The 13,632-nt window shown below is 42.8% G+C and overlaps 1 protein-coding gene across 1 annotated transcript in view; it reads left to right on the top strand.

Moving 5' to 3' along the window:
- Positions 1–13,632, top strand: part of NHSL3 (NHS like 3) — a 91,473-nt gene that overhangs the window by 55,845 nt on the left and 21,996 nt on the right. Inside the window, exons 3-5 of the mRNA XM_089678998.1 lie at positions 7,066–7,112; positions 8,376–8,484; positions 13,491–13,607. Coding sequence (XP_089535124.1) covers positions 7,066–7,112; positions 8,376–8,484; positions 13,491–13,607 — 273 coding nt within the window. The remainder of the gene's footprint in view (positions 1–7,065; positions 7,113–8,375; positions 8,485–13,490; positions 13,608–13,632) is intronic.

Raw genomic sequence — 13,632 nt, 5'->3', positions numbered from 1 at the left:
TGCAAACATGTTGCCTGTAATAATTCTTATCCTAGGTCCAGATTCCTGCTGTGTAAGGTAAAAATCATAGTTTAATTCAGGCCAAAAAGTACCGCCAGTGCTGTATTTCCAACTTTGTGGCTATGAAAGCTGCATTTCTGATACAAGGAAAGGATCCTGTTTACTCCCCCTTTCATCTTCCTGTTCACAGAATATTAGACAATCTGTAAATGGACAAGAGAAGAACAGATAAATGACAGGATCTCCCCTTGTATCAAAGATTTGTAAGATGGGAAGAATCATTTATTTTTGAATTCCAATTTAAAGCACACCTATTGTGTGATAAAACCTGTATCTAATTTAGCCCTCCACCTGCTGCCCTATGGACTAGACTGCTAATAAAAAAAAAATCTGTTCGTGATTCCATAGTTCCTTTAACCTCTGGCTCCTGAAATCTGCTGCAGCAACAGATCAGTTGGTGCAGGTAGGTTGTCTCTGTTTGAATGTCATCCATAGGTGGAGGCAATATGCCGTATGGGCCTCAGCAGTTGGCAGGTACCAGCAGCCAAAGGGAGCCCAAATAAATTAACAAGTATTACACCTTTTTTGTTAGCCTTTCAGACTACAGAGTAGTGCGGGATCAATATTACACAATATACCCACTTTAAAGTTAATTAACAAACAATGGCTGGTTGTGATGTTTTTGGTGCTGATCTAGAATCTTCAGTATTTTGAGTCACTGATCCAGAAAAAAGTATGCTAATCATGAGTGCCTACTTCAGTTGCTACATATTTTTTTTGTAGATTAGAGGCTCACAATATGTAAGTATTAGCATGACTGCCAGGCAACTAACATTTTCAGGAGGAGGTCAGGGATGGTAGAAACCCCATTGCATCTGTGTTATAGCTACACTGTTTGGGCAGAGGATTGTGGACATCTGACCATCACACCTACCATATATGATCTTGTTAGCAACCCATCGTAAAACTATTGGTATTAATATGAAATTGTCCACTATTCCTCCTTTGCAGCTACAACAGCCTTCAGTCTTCTGGAAAGGCTTTCCACAAGATTTTGGGATGTACCTGTGCATTTGTGTGCTACAGTGGCTAAATGGTTAGCACTTCTGCCTGGCAGTACTAGGGTCGTTGGTTCAAATCCCAACTACGGAACCACCTGCCTGGAGTTTGCATGTTCTCCCTGTGCCTGCATTGTTTCCTTCCACACTCCAAAGACATGCTGGTAGGTTAATTGGATCCTGTCTAAATTGGCACTAGTATGTATGAATGTAAGTTAGGGACCTTAGATTGTATGCCCCTAGAGCAGGGGTATTGAATTAATATTCAAGGAGGTCCGGTCACTAAAATTTTCTCATGGCTGAGGTCCGAATCTCATGTTTGTGCTATGACTCAGTGTAGCCACTGTATGTCTATAAAACAATTAGAAATTTACAATTTCCATAGCAAAGAAGGGGTGGGTGGAAGGAAGGAAGGAAGGAAGGGAGGGAGGTGTGGGTGGAAGGAAGGAAGATGTGGATGAAAGGGAGGGATGGATGGAAGGAAGAGAGGGGTGGAAGGAAGAAAGGGAGGGGAGGGAAGGAAGGGAGGGGTGGGTGGAAGGAAGGAAGGAAGATGTGGTTGTAAGGAAGCAAGGGTGGATGGGAGGAAGGAAGATGCGGCTGTAAGGAAGGGAGGGAGGGAAGGGTGGAAGGAATTAAGGAGAGGAAGGGAGGGTTGGTGGAAGGAAAGAATGGATGGGTGGAAGGAAGGAAGGGAGGGGTGGGTGGAAGGAAAGAAGGGAGAGGTGGAAGGGAGGGGTGGGTGGAAGGTAGGCTGGACTCCCGTGACTCATTCAGATGCATCAGAGCTGTCAGCTGCTGTGTTCAGTTTCCCACCCACACATCCTCTGCAGCTGCACAGACTGAAGTGTGGGCAAGCACAGGGGGAGGCAGAGCAGATCCAGCCTCTCTCCCCTCTTCTTCTATTGGTGCGGAGGATGGAGGGAGGGGCTGGGCATTGAGAAGAACACAGCGGTGGTGGGAGGCAGAAGGGGCGGGGGTAGAAAGAAAACTGAGCCGTCAGGTATGTTCTTTGCAGCGGTGGGGGTGGTGACAAGCAGTGATCTCCTGTATGGCTTTCAATGAAGCAGCTGGAAGCCGCATCTCCTCTTTCTCCCTGCGGCTTCCAGCTGCTTTATTGAAAGCCATACAGGAGATCGCTGCTTGTCACTGCCTCCACTGCTACCCCTCCCACACACCCCTAGTCCCGGCACTGCTCGCCTCCCCCACCTTATTTCCACTCACGGGTGAGTGGAAATTTCGAGGGCTGCAGGGATGGTTGGCAACTCTCCTCTTGGAGGGGGGTTCCAGACCCCCCTGACTTCCCCCTTATCTACGCCCCTGCTGCAAAGGGCGGGTGCACACTGTGATGTCATGTTGCCTTGATGACCGCCCTTCTCAGCGATGGATCTGTCATTGCGGGCTGATGCACTCTCCCAAGAAAAAAAAACCTCTCTAGCAATACACAACAAACTGAGCATGTGCATCGGGCTAGGGATTCAGTTTGTATCAGGGGGTCATTTGAACAAGAGGAGGGGCAGAGAAGACAGGATCAAACAGCCTTTTTACACAATGCAGAGGATTAACCCCTTAGGCTCCACAGCGAGTATAACAAGCATGCTTTACTGCATATACAGACTGATGTTACTGTTGTGGGTTTAGTAACACAAAGTCCACAAACTTTTGGCCATATGATGTAAATTTTTAAGCATTAGTACATTTGTACTTAAGTATTGATACTGAAAATACTGCATATTTCAGTTGAACATGACAATATAGCATTTTAACTCTGAAGTTTAAGCCTATCTGCTCGAATGCCAATGATGTTCATCCTGGCATACTGAGCAGCAGCCCCCCCCATCCCCCAACAAAAACACAAACTAAAACATTTTTTAAAAATTAAGCATTAGGAGAAATAAAATTTTACCTTACACAGATTCCTAGCATTTCCACTATCACAAGTAGAAGGTCGGGTAATGCCCCTCCCCCCCGCCTGCAGCCTTCTGTGATACTGGTCAAACATCCCATGAGGCTATAGGACAAGACACTGTTGGGTCCTTAAAGTGTATTTCCACTTTTGCAGCCATATTGAGATAGCACCTACTTTATATTTGTTACATGCTCATTTTCACATTGCACAACTTAAAAAAAATGTTATTGTGCTGGCTGATCTCATTATCAGTTATAAACAAATGTATACACTCTGTGGTAATAAAGGTTAATTATCTCATGGCTCGGTACATTGTATGTTAATGAAGTTTTAAGGCGGTATTAAACCCAAAACCAAAAATGTAATATATTGCAGCTTACCAGTCATTAGATATGGTGGCTGCATTAATTAATTTTGTTTTTTCTTTTGTCCCCCTGTTTTCCCCTGGTGATCTGTCCAGTAACACACCTCCTGTATTAGGGTGCCACCACTCTGGATGAATAAGTACAGGGGAAAACTTTGGACAGCAGCATTGTCAGTCTGGGGGGAGGGGAATGTTAGATGTACTAGCAGATTTAAATACACTAACAAACTGAAGCCAAGTTCCAGCTAACACTGTTTAAGCAGTTACAGCAACCGTTTATTTCCTTTTGAGATAATAGGTTTACATAAATAACTAAAGGCTGATCATTGTAGGCACCTCTGCCACTATTAAATGGTTTGTCTCATCCCTATAACTTGATACATCTTTTGAAAAACAACAAACACACACAGAAAACAAATGCAGCCATTGGTGAGCAATATAATAAGTGTTTGCTTTTGGGTTTAATACCTCAAGACAAAAAAAACTGTCCCCTCATTGCACAGCGTAAGCTATTCTGAAAAATAATAGCTGCCTGTGGAGTCCTATGTATAAATTTGCTCCAAAGAAACAACTAGAATTGTAAAAAATATATTTTTAGGTATGCTGTGTGAATAGGAACACATAACAAACTAGTAGGGGTTTCTCAGTTTGACTGCAGAGGTGAAAATACAATTTAAATGCAGGTGCATCCTCCACCAGTATGGTAGCCACATTGTTAGGTTGAGATACAGCCAGATCCTCAGTAGCAATGGACCATTTCTGAAAAAAATTCTCACAAAACGGATACAAAGTCAGTAGGGGCTTGGGGTAGCAGACAACTTATCAGGGTGATTCCAATGTCCAGAGAAATAGTTGGAAAAGCAAAGCAAGAGCAAAGGGAAAGTCTTTGTGATCTTAGTAGTCCTAAATGACCCAAAATTATTATTATTATTATTATACAGGATTTATATAGCACCAACAGTTTGCTCAGCGCTGTACATTATAATGGGAGACAGTACACGAGACAGTACAGTAACAATACGATTTAATACACGAGGGGTTCGAGGGCCCTGCTCCTTGGAGCTTACAATCTAGGAGGGAGGGGATAGTGGTACAGGAGGAAATAGCTGTGGGGGATGGAGTGGTAGAAAGAGTGGAGGAGTTCAGTAATTAGCGGGCGGGATAGGCTTCCCTGAAGAGAGAGGTTTTCAGAGTGCGCCTAAAGGTGAGGAAAGTAGGTGATAGTCTGATGGATTGGGGTAGGGAGTTCCAGAGGATGGTGGAAGCCCTGGAGAAGTCCTGGAGACGGGCATGGGAGGAGGAGACCAGGGAACTAGAGAGTAGGAGGTCTTGTGAGGAGTAGAGAGTACGTTTTGGGTGGTATTTTGGATACCAAAATGAGAAACAACCCTGATGGATGCAACAGGCTGATCCTCAAGTTTGAGTGGGGCACACTGCATCAATAAGAGCTGAAACAGTCTCCTTTTGGGCCAGTTGACACTACATGCGGTTTCAGTTGCTTTTTTTTCTGCATCCAAAACACACAGAAAGTAGGTCATATGGTTGTTTGTCTGTGTCATAGTTCACATCAGTGCTTGCAGTTCCAGTGCATTCAGGCTGCAGAAAAAAAGTAGAACATCCTGCATTTTTTCTGCACAGAACTGGAACGCAGTAAAACGTAGTGGAACACATCAAAAACGCACTGGAATTCACATTTCCCTATTGAAATTGAAGGAAAAGAGAGGGGAAAAAATTAACTGGAATGCAGAAAAAACACACTGGAACGCATCAAAAAACATGCATGCGAAAATGCATCTGGACTGCATTTCTATAGTGTGAAGCAGCTCTTAATTTAACTGTAATAGCAGTAGACTTTACTTCTTAGGGGTGAGTTCCTCAGTCAAGGATTTCAGTGACCCCGAAGTCTGAGTCTTTGCGGTCTATGGCTTATAAACTGTCAAGGTTGTGGGCTAGATTTAGAATCTGCTGGAGAGGGCACAAGAGCATGTTTATGGCCTCTGCAATCAGAATCAGCAAACAAACTGTGTAAGTTAAAGTCATGCATGACCATGGTAAAAAACCTCAGCCGAAAGGACAGCGGACCCATTCACACCTGACAGAGCTAAAGAGGACTTCAAGGAGGGGAGAGACAGCAGAGAACATGACTCTAGGCTTCACATGTTGGCACTCTCAATAGGTGCACTGCAAGCAACCCACAACCTGTTAGTTGGATGAGCTGGGGGCATCCCGTATAGTAGGACTGCCAGCCAACCCTGCGTCTAGAATTGGTCATGTTGCAGCTGCAGTGTGGTTAGGCAGCATACAGGATCAAGGTAAGAGGCAAGGCCTTAATTACTCATGAAAGCTGGTAGCAGATGAAGTGTCAGTGGCTAAAGGGTTGGATGTAGTAACTGTAAGAGAGTAGCAGGAAAAGACTGAAGTTCCACTTTGGATGTTTATTTCAGGTACTTATATAGCGCCGTCAATTTGCGCAGCGCTTTACATATATATTGTACATTCACATCAGTCCCTAACCCTCAAGGGGTGTACAATCTAAAGTCCCTAACTCATATTCATACATACACATACTAGGGCCAATTTAGACAGGAGCCAGTTCACCTAACAGCATGTCTTAGGAGTGTGGGAGGAAATCTGAGTACCCGCAGGAAACCCACGCAGGCACAGGGAGAACATGCAAACTCCAGGAAGGAGGTGCCGTGGCTGGGATTTGAACCAGCGACCCTAGTACTGCCAGGCGGAAGTGCTAACCATTTAGCCACTGTGCTGCCCCATGTTTGCAAACAGTAACAGCAGTAGGGAGATGCATCCTCGACGCTGTATGGCAGAAAAGAGAACACGCACAACCAGGGGCGGACTGACCATTTGGAAACTCGGGCACTGCCCGAGGGCCCGGGGTCAGTAGGGGGCCCCATGAGATGCCCCTGGTACCTTTTTCATAGGCTTTTTTGAGTTTGAGCAAGGACAGAGCGGCCCCATGATCCCCTATTGCCCGGGGGCCCCATGAGTTGTCAGTCCGCCCCTGCGCACAACATTCCACCGGGGGATAATGTCAGTGCTCAGTTCCACAGTGCTAACTCCTGCTTCATCAAAGATGACAGGGAATGGGGAATAATGGTGCTCATGGACCAAAGCTCCTGATGCTCAGCCTGACCGGCCTAGGCTGAAGATAACCGTACTGAATTGCTTTGAAACAGAGGGGGAACCTTTAGTAGCAGCAGCAACAAAAAGCGCTAGTCATAGCATAGGTTTGCCTTTACAACGGAATAGATAAAGTGTTCTAACAAACATGTCCATCCTCCTAGGACAGGGGTAAGCAACCTGTGGCTCTCTAGCTGTTGTGGAACTACATTTCCCATGAGGTATTGCAAAAATTACAAAACTGACAGTTACAGCTATGACTTGCAGAGGCATGATGGAACTTGTAGTCCTGCGGCTCTCAGGTTGCCTACCCCTGGCCTAGGACAATATAAAAAACTAAGGCTGGTAGTAATAGGAGGTTTCCTGGGATGGCCTAGGTTTTTTTTTCATTTGGCAGTTTCCAGTTCTCTTGTAGCCCGCAGTATAACCGAAGGTTTAACCTGTCTTTTAATAGACAAGAAATTCATTTTTCAAGCTATATAATATCACTGTTACATATTTGATAGATATGTTTAAATATATTTGTTAGATATGTTTGAATATATCATTATTTCTTTTCACTGTGTTTTGCTGTAACTTTTTTCTTTTAATTTCAGAAAAACACAACAAATATCCATTCCAGGAGGAAAACAATACATCTGAGGTATGCAACATATTATATATGCTTCTTTTGACAGTGTTGTGTAGAAATTGCAGATTTGTCAAAAAGCTTCTGAAGGGTTAAAGCATTTATGTGGAAATAAATTCAATTGAAGTAGATCATGTTGTTAAAGAAGGAAATCACAGCAAATCAGTGCAGACTTTTGGGATGTCGAAGGATAGGTTACAAAATTTCTGTTGACTAAGCAGAGATATTGAAACCTCGGGGGATCTAGCTTGTCATGCAGTTTTCTATAGAAATGCACAGTGAGGGTAGAGGTGGGGGAGCTTTCCTAGTGCAACAGTCAGAAATCCTGCTTTGAGTAGTTTTGTAGCATACTTGAAAAATGACCAAATGTGAGCCTTTTTCATGAATGTGATAATATTGGGAGTGGACACAAATCTTTGTGTAGATATATAATAACTCTTTAGGGCAGCTTTAGATTGTGTTTTCCTATCAAAAATACCTATCTTACAGTACAGGGCTTGTACTTTTGACATTAGAGCTGAAGAGAGAAGTCACAAAAGACCAGAAGTATTAAACATTTTTAGCCAAAGTTGGAGAGTCCACAGAAGAGGGACATTACAGAAAAAAGATTAGGGCAGGGACAGTGGCGAGGCAGATCAGAGAACAGGAAAGTAGAGGGAAAGTCAGCACATTAAAAAGGAGAGTAGTAAAAACTGACCTGGGAGAAAGGGTTGTAGAGTAGGGCAGCAGAGACACAAATGGAGATTAGACAGGCAAAATAAAAAAGCAACGTGAGAAAGGGCTACAGTGGGGGGGTGTTGGACTCACCACAAAGGATGAAAGATAACATGGAGAAGGATATCTGAGAAAGTGGAACATAGAGGATGATAGCATATATCAAAGTCGTGCATGAACTCTGAGGGTGATCAGATGAATGTGTGCAAAAATCTTCCACTAACACCAGCATACAGGTTAAGAAAAAGGCAGTGGAGACTTAAAACAGAATTTTGGGAATTAAAAAAACCCTACATACTTACTTAGCCCACTGTTGGCTGAATACGGGTCACAAGGGTGTAGAACGAAATGCACACTTGTGACCAACGGGAGAAGTAGGGCCAAAAGAGATTTTGCCCTTCTCCTTTAAGGGAATCTGTGTATGTTACATTTCATTGAATTTGATATGATGTGATTTTTTTTTTTTCATTTCTCATGATGATATCCAACAGACTTACTTTCTCAGTGTGATCCTAGTGCTAGCCGTATTTATTCATGTATACTCTGTTCTGTCTCAACCCACAGCTCTCAACTGAAGTCATTGAGGATGCTTTCCGTACTCGCTCTCTTTCCTGCTCCACAGAGAATACAGATGATACAATGTCCGTTCGTTCAGAGATGATCCAGCGAAAAGGTAATAATACCACTATACATAAGATTGCTGCTTACTGTAGATGACTAGGAATGTGAAACAGATTTTCAAAGTTTGCAGTTTCCTGTAATACCTTCCCACCTCCAGTTTAAGGTTAGGTTAAGCACCTAACTTTTAGTTTAAAGTGGACCTTCCCTGACCCCCCCCCCCCCCCAAATAAATAAAAACAAACAAATTATTTGACCCTGCCTCCAGCCTCCTCCCTTAATTAGATAACAATTTTATTTTTTTTGAAGGATAAGTTCACCTTTTAACAAAAAATAATAAATGCAGGTAAATAAAATTTGCATTTACTATTGTTTGTTTTAGGAGACTGGAAAGCATTGGATCAATGATCAGCAATCTCAGGCTCCTGCAGACTTTCAGCATAGCTATCTGCCTGTACCTCATATGGGCAGAGAGAAGGAAGATCAGTGGACTAAGAGAATAGCTCATCCTGTATGGGTACTGGTCTCATTCGGAGATTTTCTCTTCCAAAATGTTTTGCTCAGAATTGCCCCATTGGGGAAAGCTTTATGTGCAGGTAGGCATTCCCTGTGGTAGAGCCTGCCATTTCCTTCCTAATACCCTCCAAGTCCCCGTGGATGGAAATTCTGTGTAGATAAGGAGTTATAGACCCTCTTCATAGCTTTCTTTTTCCTGGCAGATCTCACCTTCCAACCTGTGGTTTGCTTTCATGGCTGTCTGTCAGACCATTGTGGTCTGTACATAATGTGTGGCTCATGCCCCTAATGCCATCCTCATGATTTCCTCTGTCCATAGTCAACTTACACTGTGAGCTACAGCCTTACGAGAGCAGTAGTAGGGAGGTGATAGCAATGAGGGGGAGATGTACAAGTTTTGTGGTGGAGCAGAGGAGTAATTTTGTCTTGATAAACTCTGGAATTCATTTTCCCATCAATGACAACAATCCATCCAGGCCCTGAGGCAGCAAAGCAGCCCCAAACCATGATGCTCCCTCCGCCATGTTTTACAGTGGGGATGAGGTTTTGATGTTGGTGTGCTGTGCCTTTTTTTTCTCCACACATAGTGTTGTGTGTTCTTCCCAAACAACTCAATCTTGGTTTCATCTGTCCACAGTATATTTTGCCAGTAGTGCTGTGGAACATCCAGGTGCTCTTTTGCAAACTTCAAACGTGCTGCAATATTCTTTTTGGACAGCAATGGCTTCCTCCGTGGTGTCCTCCCATGTACTCCATTCTTGTTTAAAGTTTTCCTTATTGTAGATGTGTCAACAAAAATGTTAGCATGTGCCAGAGATTTCTGTAGGTCTTTAGCTGACACTCTGGGATTCTTCTTTACCTCATGCAGCATTCTGCGCTGTGCTCTTGCAGTCATTTTTACAGGACGACCACGCCTAGGGAGAGTAGCAACAGTGCTAAACTTTCTCCATTTGTAGACAGTCTGTCTTACCGTGGACACATGAACATCAAGGCTTTTGGAGATACTTTTGTAACCCTTTCCAGCTTCATGCAAGTCAACAATTCTTGATCGTAGGTCTTCTGAGAGCTCTTTTCTGCAAGGCATGGTTCACATCAGACAGTGCTTCTTGAAACCAGTAAACCCAAAACAGGTGTGTGTTTTTTAAGGGCAGGACAGCTGTCAGGAACACATCCAATATCATCACACTGATTGGAGTCAAGGTTGGCTCACTCCTGGCTCCAATTAGCTCTGGGAGAAGTCATTAAGCTAGGGCCTCACATACTTTTTCCTCCCTGCATTGTGAATGTTTACATGTTATGCACAATTAAACCACGGCAACATCTAATGTTTGTGTAGTATTATGTTCAGCAGACTGTGTTCTTCTATTGTTTTGACTCAGATGACGTTCAGAGCACATTTTATGCCCAATTCATGCAAAACGCCACGTAATCCCAAGGGGTTCACATACTTTTTCTTGCAACTGTACTTTATTCATGGCAATGTACAGAAATGTGATGTGGTGTTGTACATTGCCAAGCAATTCGGCATGATGTGCTGTGATAAAATGCAGCTCGTCTGCATTTTGGTGTAGCTCTAGGTTGTGTTGTAGTGTGAATGGGACACATATGAAACAATTGTTTCCTGGGTGTTCTTGTGGTGACAGTTTACAATGTGGTAAAATGTCTGTCACTGCAGTATGTGTGAATTCCGTTATAATAATGGCCACTGAAGATAGCGCCCACCCAAGGCCCATTGACAAATTCCTTGAGTCACTTTGTGTCCTATTATGTGCTTAAACTTGTACCTGGTACTGTTGTAATTGTTGATGAAAGCATGACATCAGATGAGGCTTGAATATCCACCTGGTAAAACTTGAAGAATGTATGAATAGGGGATCAGGTGACAGCCTAGGGAATCTCTGAAGCAGAAATGGTGGATCAAGAAGCTGTTTCCCTTTTATGAGGGCCAAAATAAGGGGTCAGTCTTCCTAATAGAAGCAGTAGCTGTAAGATGGACACAAACAGCAAGAACCACATCCATGCAGTGCAGAGAAATTTCTGTTGGATGTACTGGGGCCAGACAAAGGGAGGGAAAGGGAATGATGGAAGCACAATTTCCTGATTGAGATGAAAGGCCGAAAACACCTTAGGCAGGAAGGGGGCTCTAGTCCTCAATACAACTATGTCCTTGTACATGATAAGAAAATGGTCTCTTACAGGACGAGGCAGCCAACTGAGACTCATGTTTTACAGAAGTACTTGTGAGTAAGAGCAGAAAGTGGAATGTTTCAGATAGATTCAAAAGGTAGTTTTTGAAGAGCTGAAAACCAAAATTTAGACCCCACTGAGTCATTGGTGTTTGTACAGGTGTGGCTACATTGAAGGTACCCTGCAAAAAAGTATTAACTAAGGAATGGTTTGCTAGCAGTCCAGGTTACTAGACAATATTTGCCTTTTTAACATCCAAATTGCAGAAAGCTCTCTGTGTACAATAGTAAATCCTGTGAAAATCTACAAGAGTTCCCCTTACTTCCCCTAGTGAATTCCTGCATCTGAAGATAAACCTGAGCAGTTTGGCATTGAACCTGGAGGCCAGACGTTTTTCATCTGGCATCCCCCACTTGTAACAGAGGTCCCAAAAGACCTCTTCATGAAGAGACTATTCTCCCAAATCATAGAATTGCTGGTTGAGATAGTCTGCATGCTAGTTGTCCATACCTGGAATGTAAGGTTCTGTGCAAGACAATTTTTTCTGCTTCTTTTGCTGCGGCAATGTCATTTGCCCTGGCTTGGGTCAGGCTTAGTAGTTGGAGGTCTGAGAGAAAAAAAAACAAGGGACTTTCTTTGGCTTCGGAGGCATGAGGAGTTTTCCCAATCTGAGGCCAAAGTTTTTTTTTTGTTTTTTTTTTGCTGGGGCAAGCTCAAAGAGATGTTCTCTATTAAAGGGAATGCGCAGCAAGCCTTTTGTGTATTGCTGTTCCACAGACCAACATTTCAGCCAAAGAATTCTCTGGATATTGACAGATAGGAAACTCATTCAGGAAATGAGCCAAACAATATCCACTAACCTGCTTACACAAAAGTGTAATGCTGCAGGCATAAGCTTTAGGCACTCCATAACAAAATGGTCAGTAAATACAGCAGCTAGCTCCTTAGGTTTATGTGTAATCCATTCTCCTAATGTTCGACAAATTTAAGTTATGACTATTGCAGTTTAAATAGCATAGCTGCTGACAAAAATAAAGAATTGGAAAGGGTTTCTAGACATTCAACAAGTTCCTGAAACATAGGGGCATCCTTAAAATGACTTATCAGAATTTATCCAGTCTCCAAAAAGTGCCAGTTTGAGTAAGTAGTGTACTGGAAAGGTTTTGATTATCTTGGGTCCTTTTAGGGAACCCAGACCAGTAAGAACACTAGTATCAGTCACAGGCTGTTTCAGTTTTGAACCGATGTGCACTGTGTCAATAAGAATGGATATGGTAGCTAGAATGGGTTTGTGAGACTCTCCATCTGCAGCAGAAGGCTTCGAGGCCGCTACAGCTGTAGGAATGTGAGAAAAGGACTCTGGAGGCGAATGCATTAAAGTACACTTACACTCTCTGCAGTTTGAGTAAGCAATAACAGGCAGGCCTCACCATCTTCAGGCTGTCAGGGTCTGGATTCGGCCTCCAATGCATTGCCAGGATTAGCCGAAGCATAATGCTCATTGGTGTATCAAAGTCTTTACGGAGGTAAAACAGATCTTGATAGAAGAAAAAATGACTAGTAAAAATGGCAAGACTTTTCTCAACAGAGAAAAGATATTCATTCTCTTAGGACACTGGATGGCAAAAAAGCTGATGGCCAATCATGCTTCAGTTTTTTGCTAGTGTCCAATTCCTTCTGAAAGCGGCAGTGTAACTTGAACAAGGTCTTTTCTGGACTGAAGTGCGTTAGCGTGGGTCATGCTATGCAGCGTTTTATTGCTCGTTTTCAATCAAGAAAATGTAGTTTACCTTTCACCTTGCTTTTGTTCACAAGTATCTGTTGGGAAGCAGATGGAGACTGCTAGTTTGGCACAGTGTAGCATCATACAACAGCCTGGGAGAGCTTTAATTGGGTTGCAGAACCTCACCTGTGTGGATAGTGTATGTGGCAGAATGAATTTATTGTCTATGGATTACTGCTGATCCTTTGTCTCTTAAAGAGCGATAAAAACATAAAATTTCTGTTTTTATACATTGATTGTGTAAAGAAAGCAAATATGGTCATTGGAAGTATTGTATTACCTTGTATTGGCTCATTAATTGTGTTCATTTCCTCTATCTTCCTGTTTTACTCTATGAACAAGCAGAAATATTAATTTTCTATGTCAAGGGCAACTACTTCGTGTATTCAAAAAACACAGTTCTGTTCAAGTGAACAATAAAATGAAAAAGAACAACTAGATGCAACTAATAAAAACTCAAGTCATAATAAATTACCTTAAAAATAGGCAAGAGTTGTAAGTAATACAAGTGTGTTGATGGTAAACCATCCTGGATGTTACTTTATAACTATAGGATTTTCTTATTTTCTCTTTAGGCTCCACATTTAGACCTCATGATTCACCCAGTTGGCCATCTGGTAGAACAGGAAGACGACGCAAAGAGAAGAGAGCAACTGTTGTAGGAGTTCCACAGCACATTGCAGCAGAACTTGGTAAGCAAGTGAAGAAAATTAGGGG

Source organism: Staurois parvus, unplaced genomic scaffold (assembly GCF_062004578.1).
Source record: "Staurois parvus isolate SC_StPar_1 unplaced genomic scaffold, SC_StPar_1.0 ptg000214l, whole genome shotgun sequence".
In the NCBI taxonomy this organism is placed as follows: Eukaryota; Metazoa; Chordata; class Amphibia; order Anura; family Ranidae; genus Staurois; species Staurois parvus.
The sequence above is the reverse complement of the archived record's forward strand: the minus strand, read 5'-3'. Positions and strand labels throughout refer to the sequence as shown.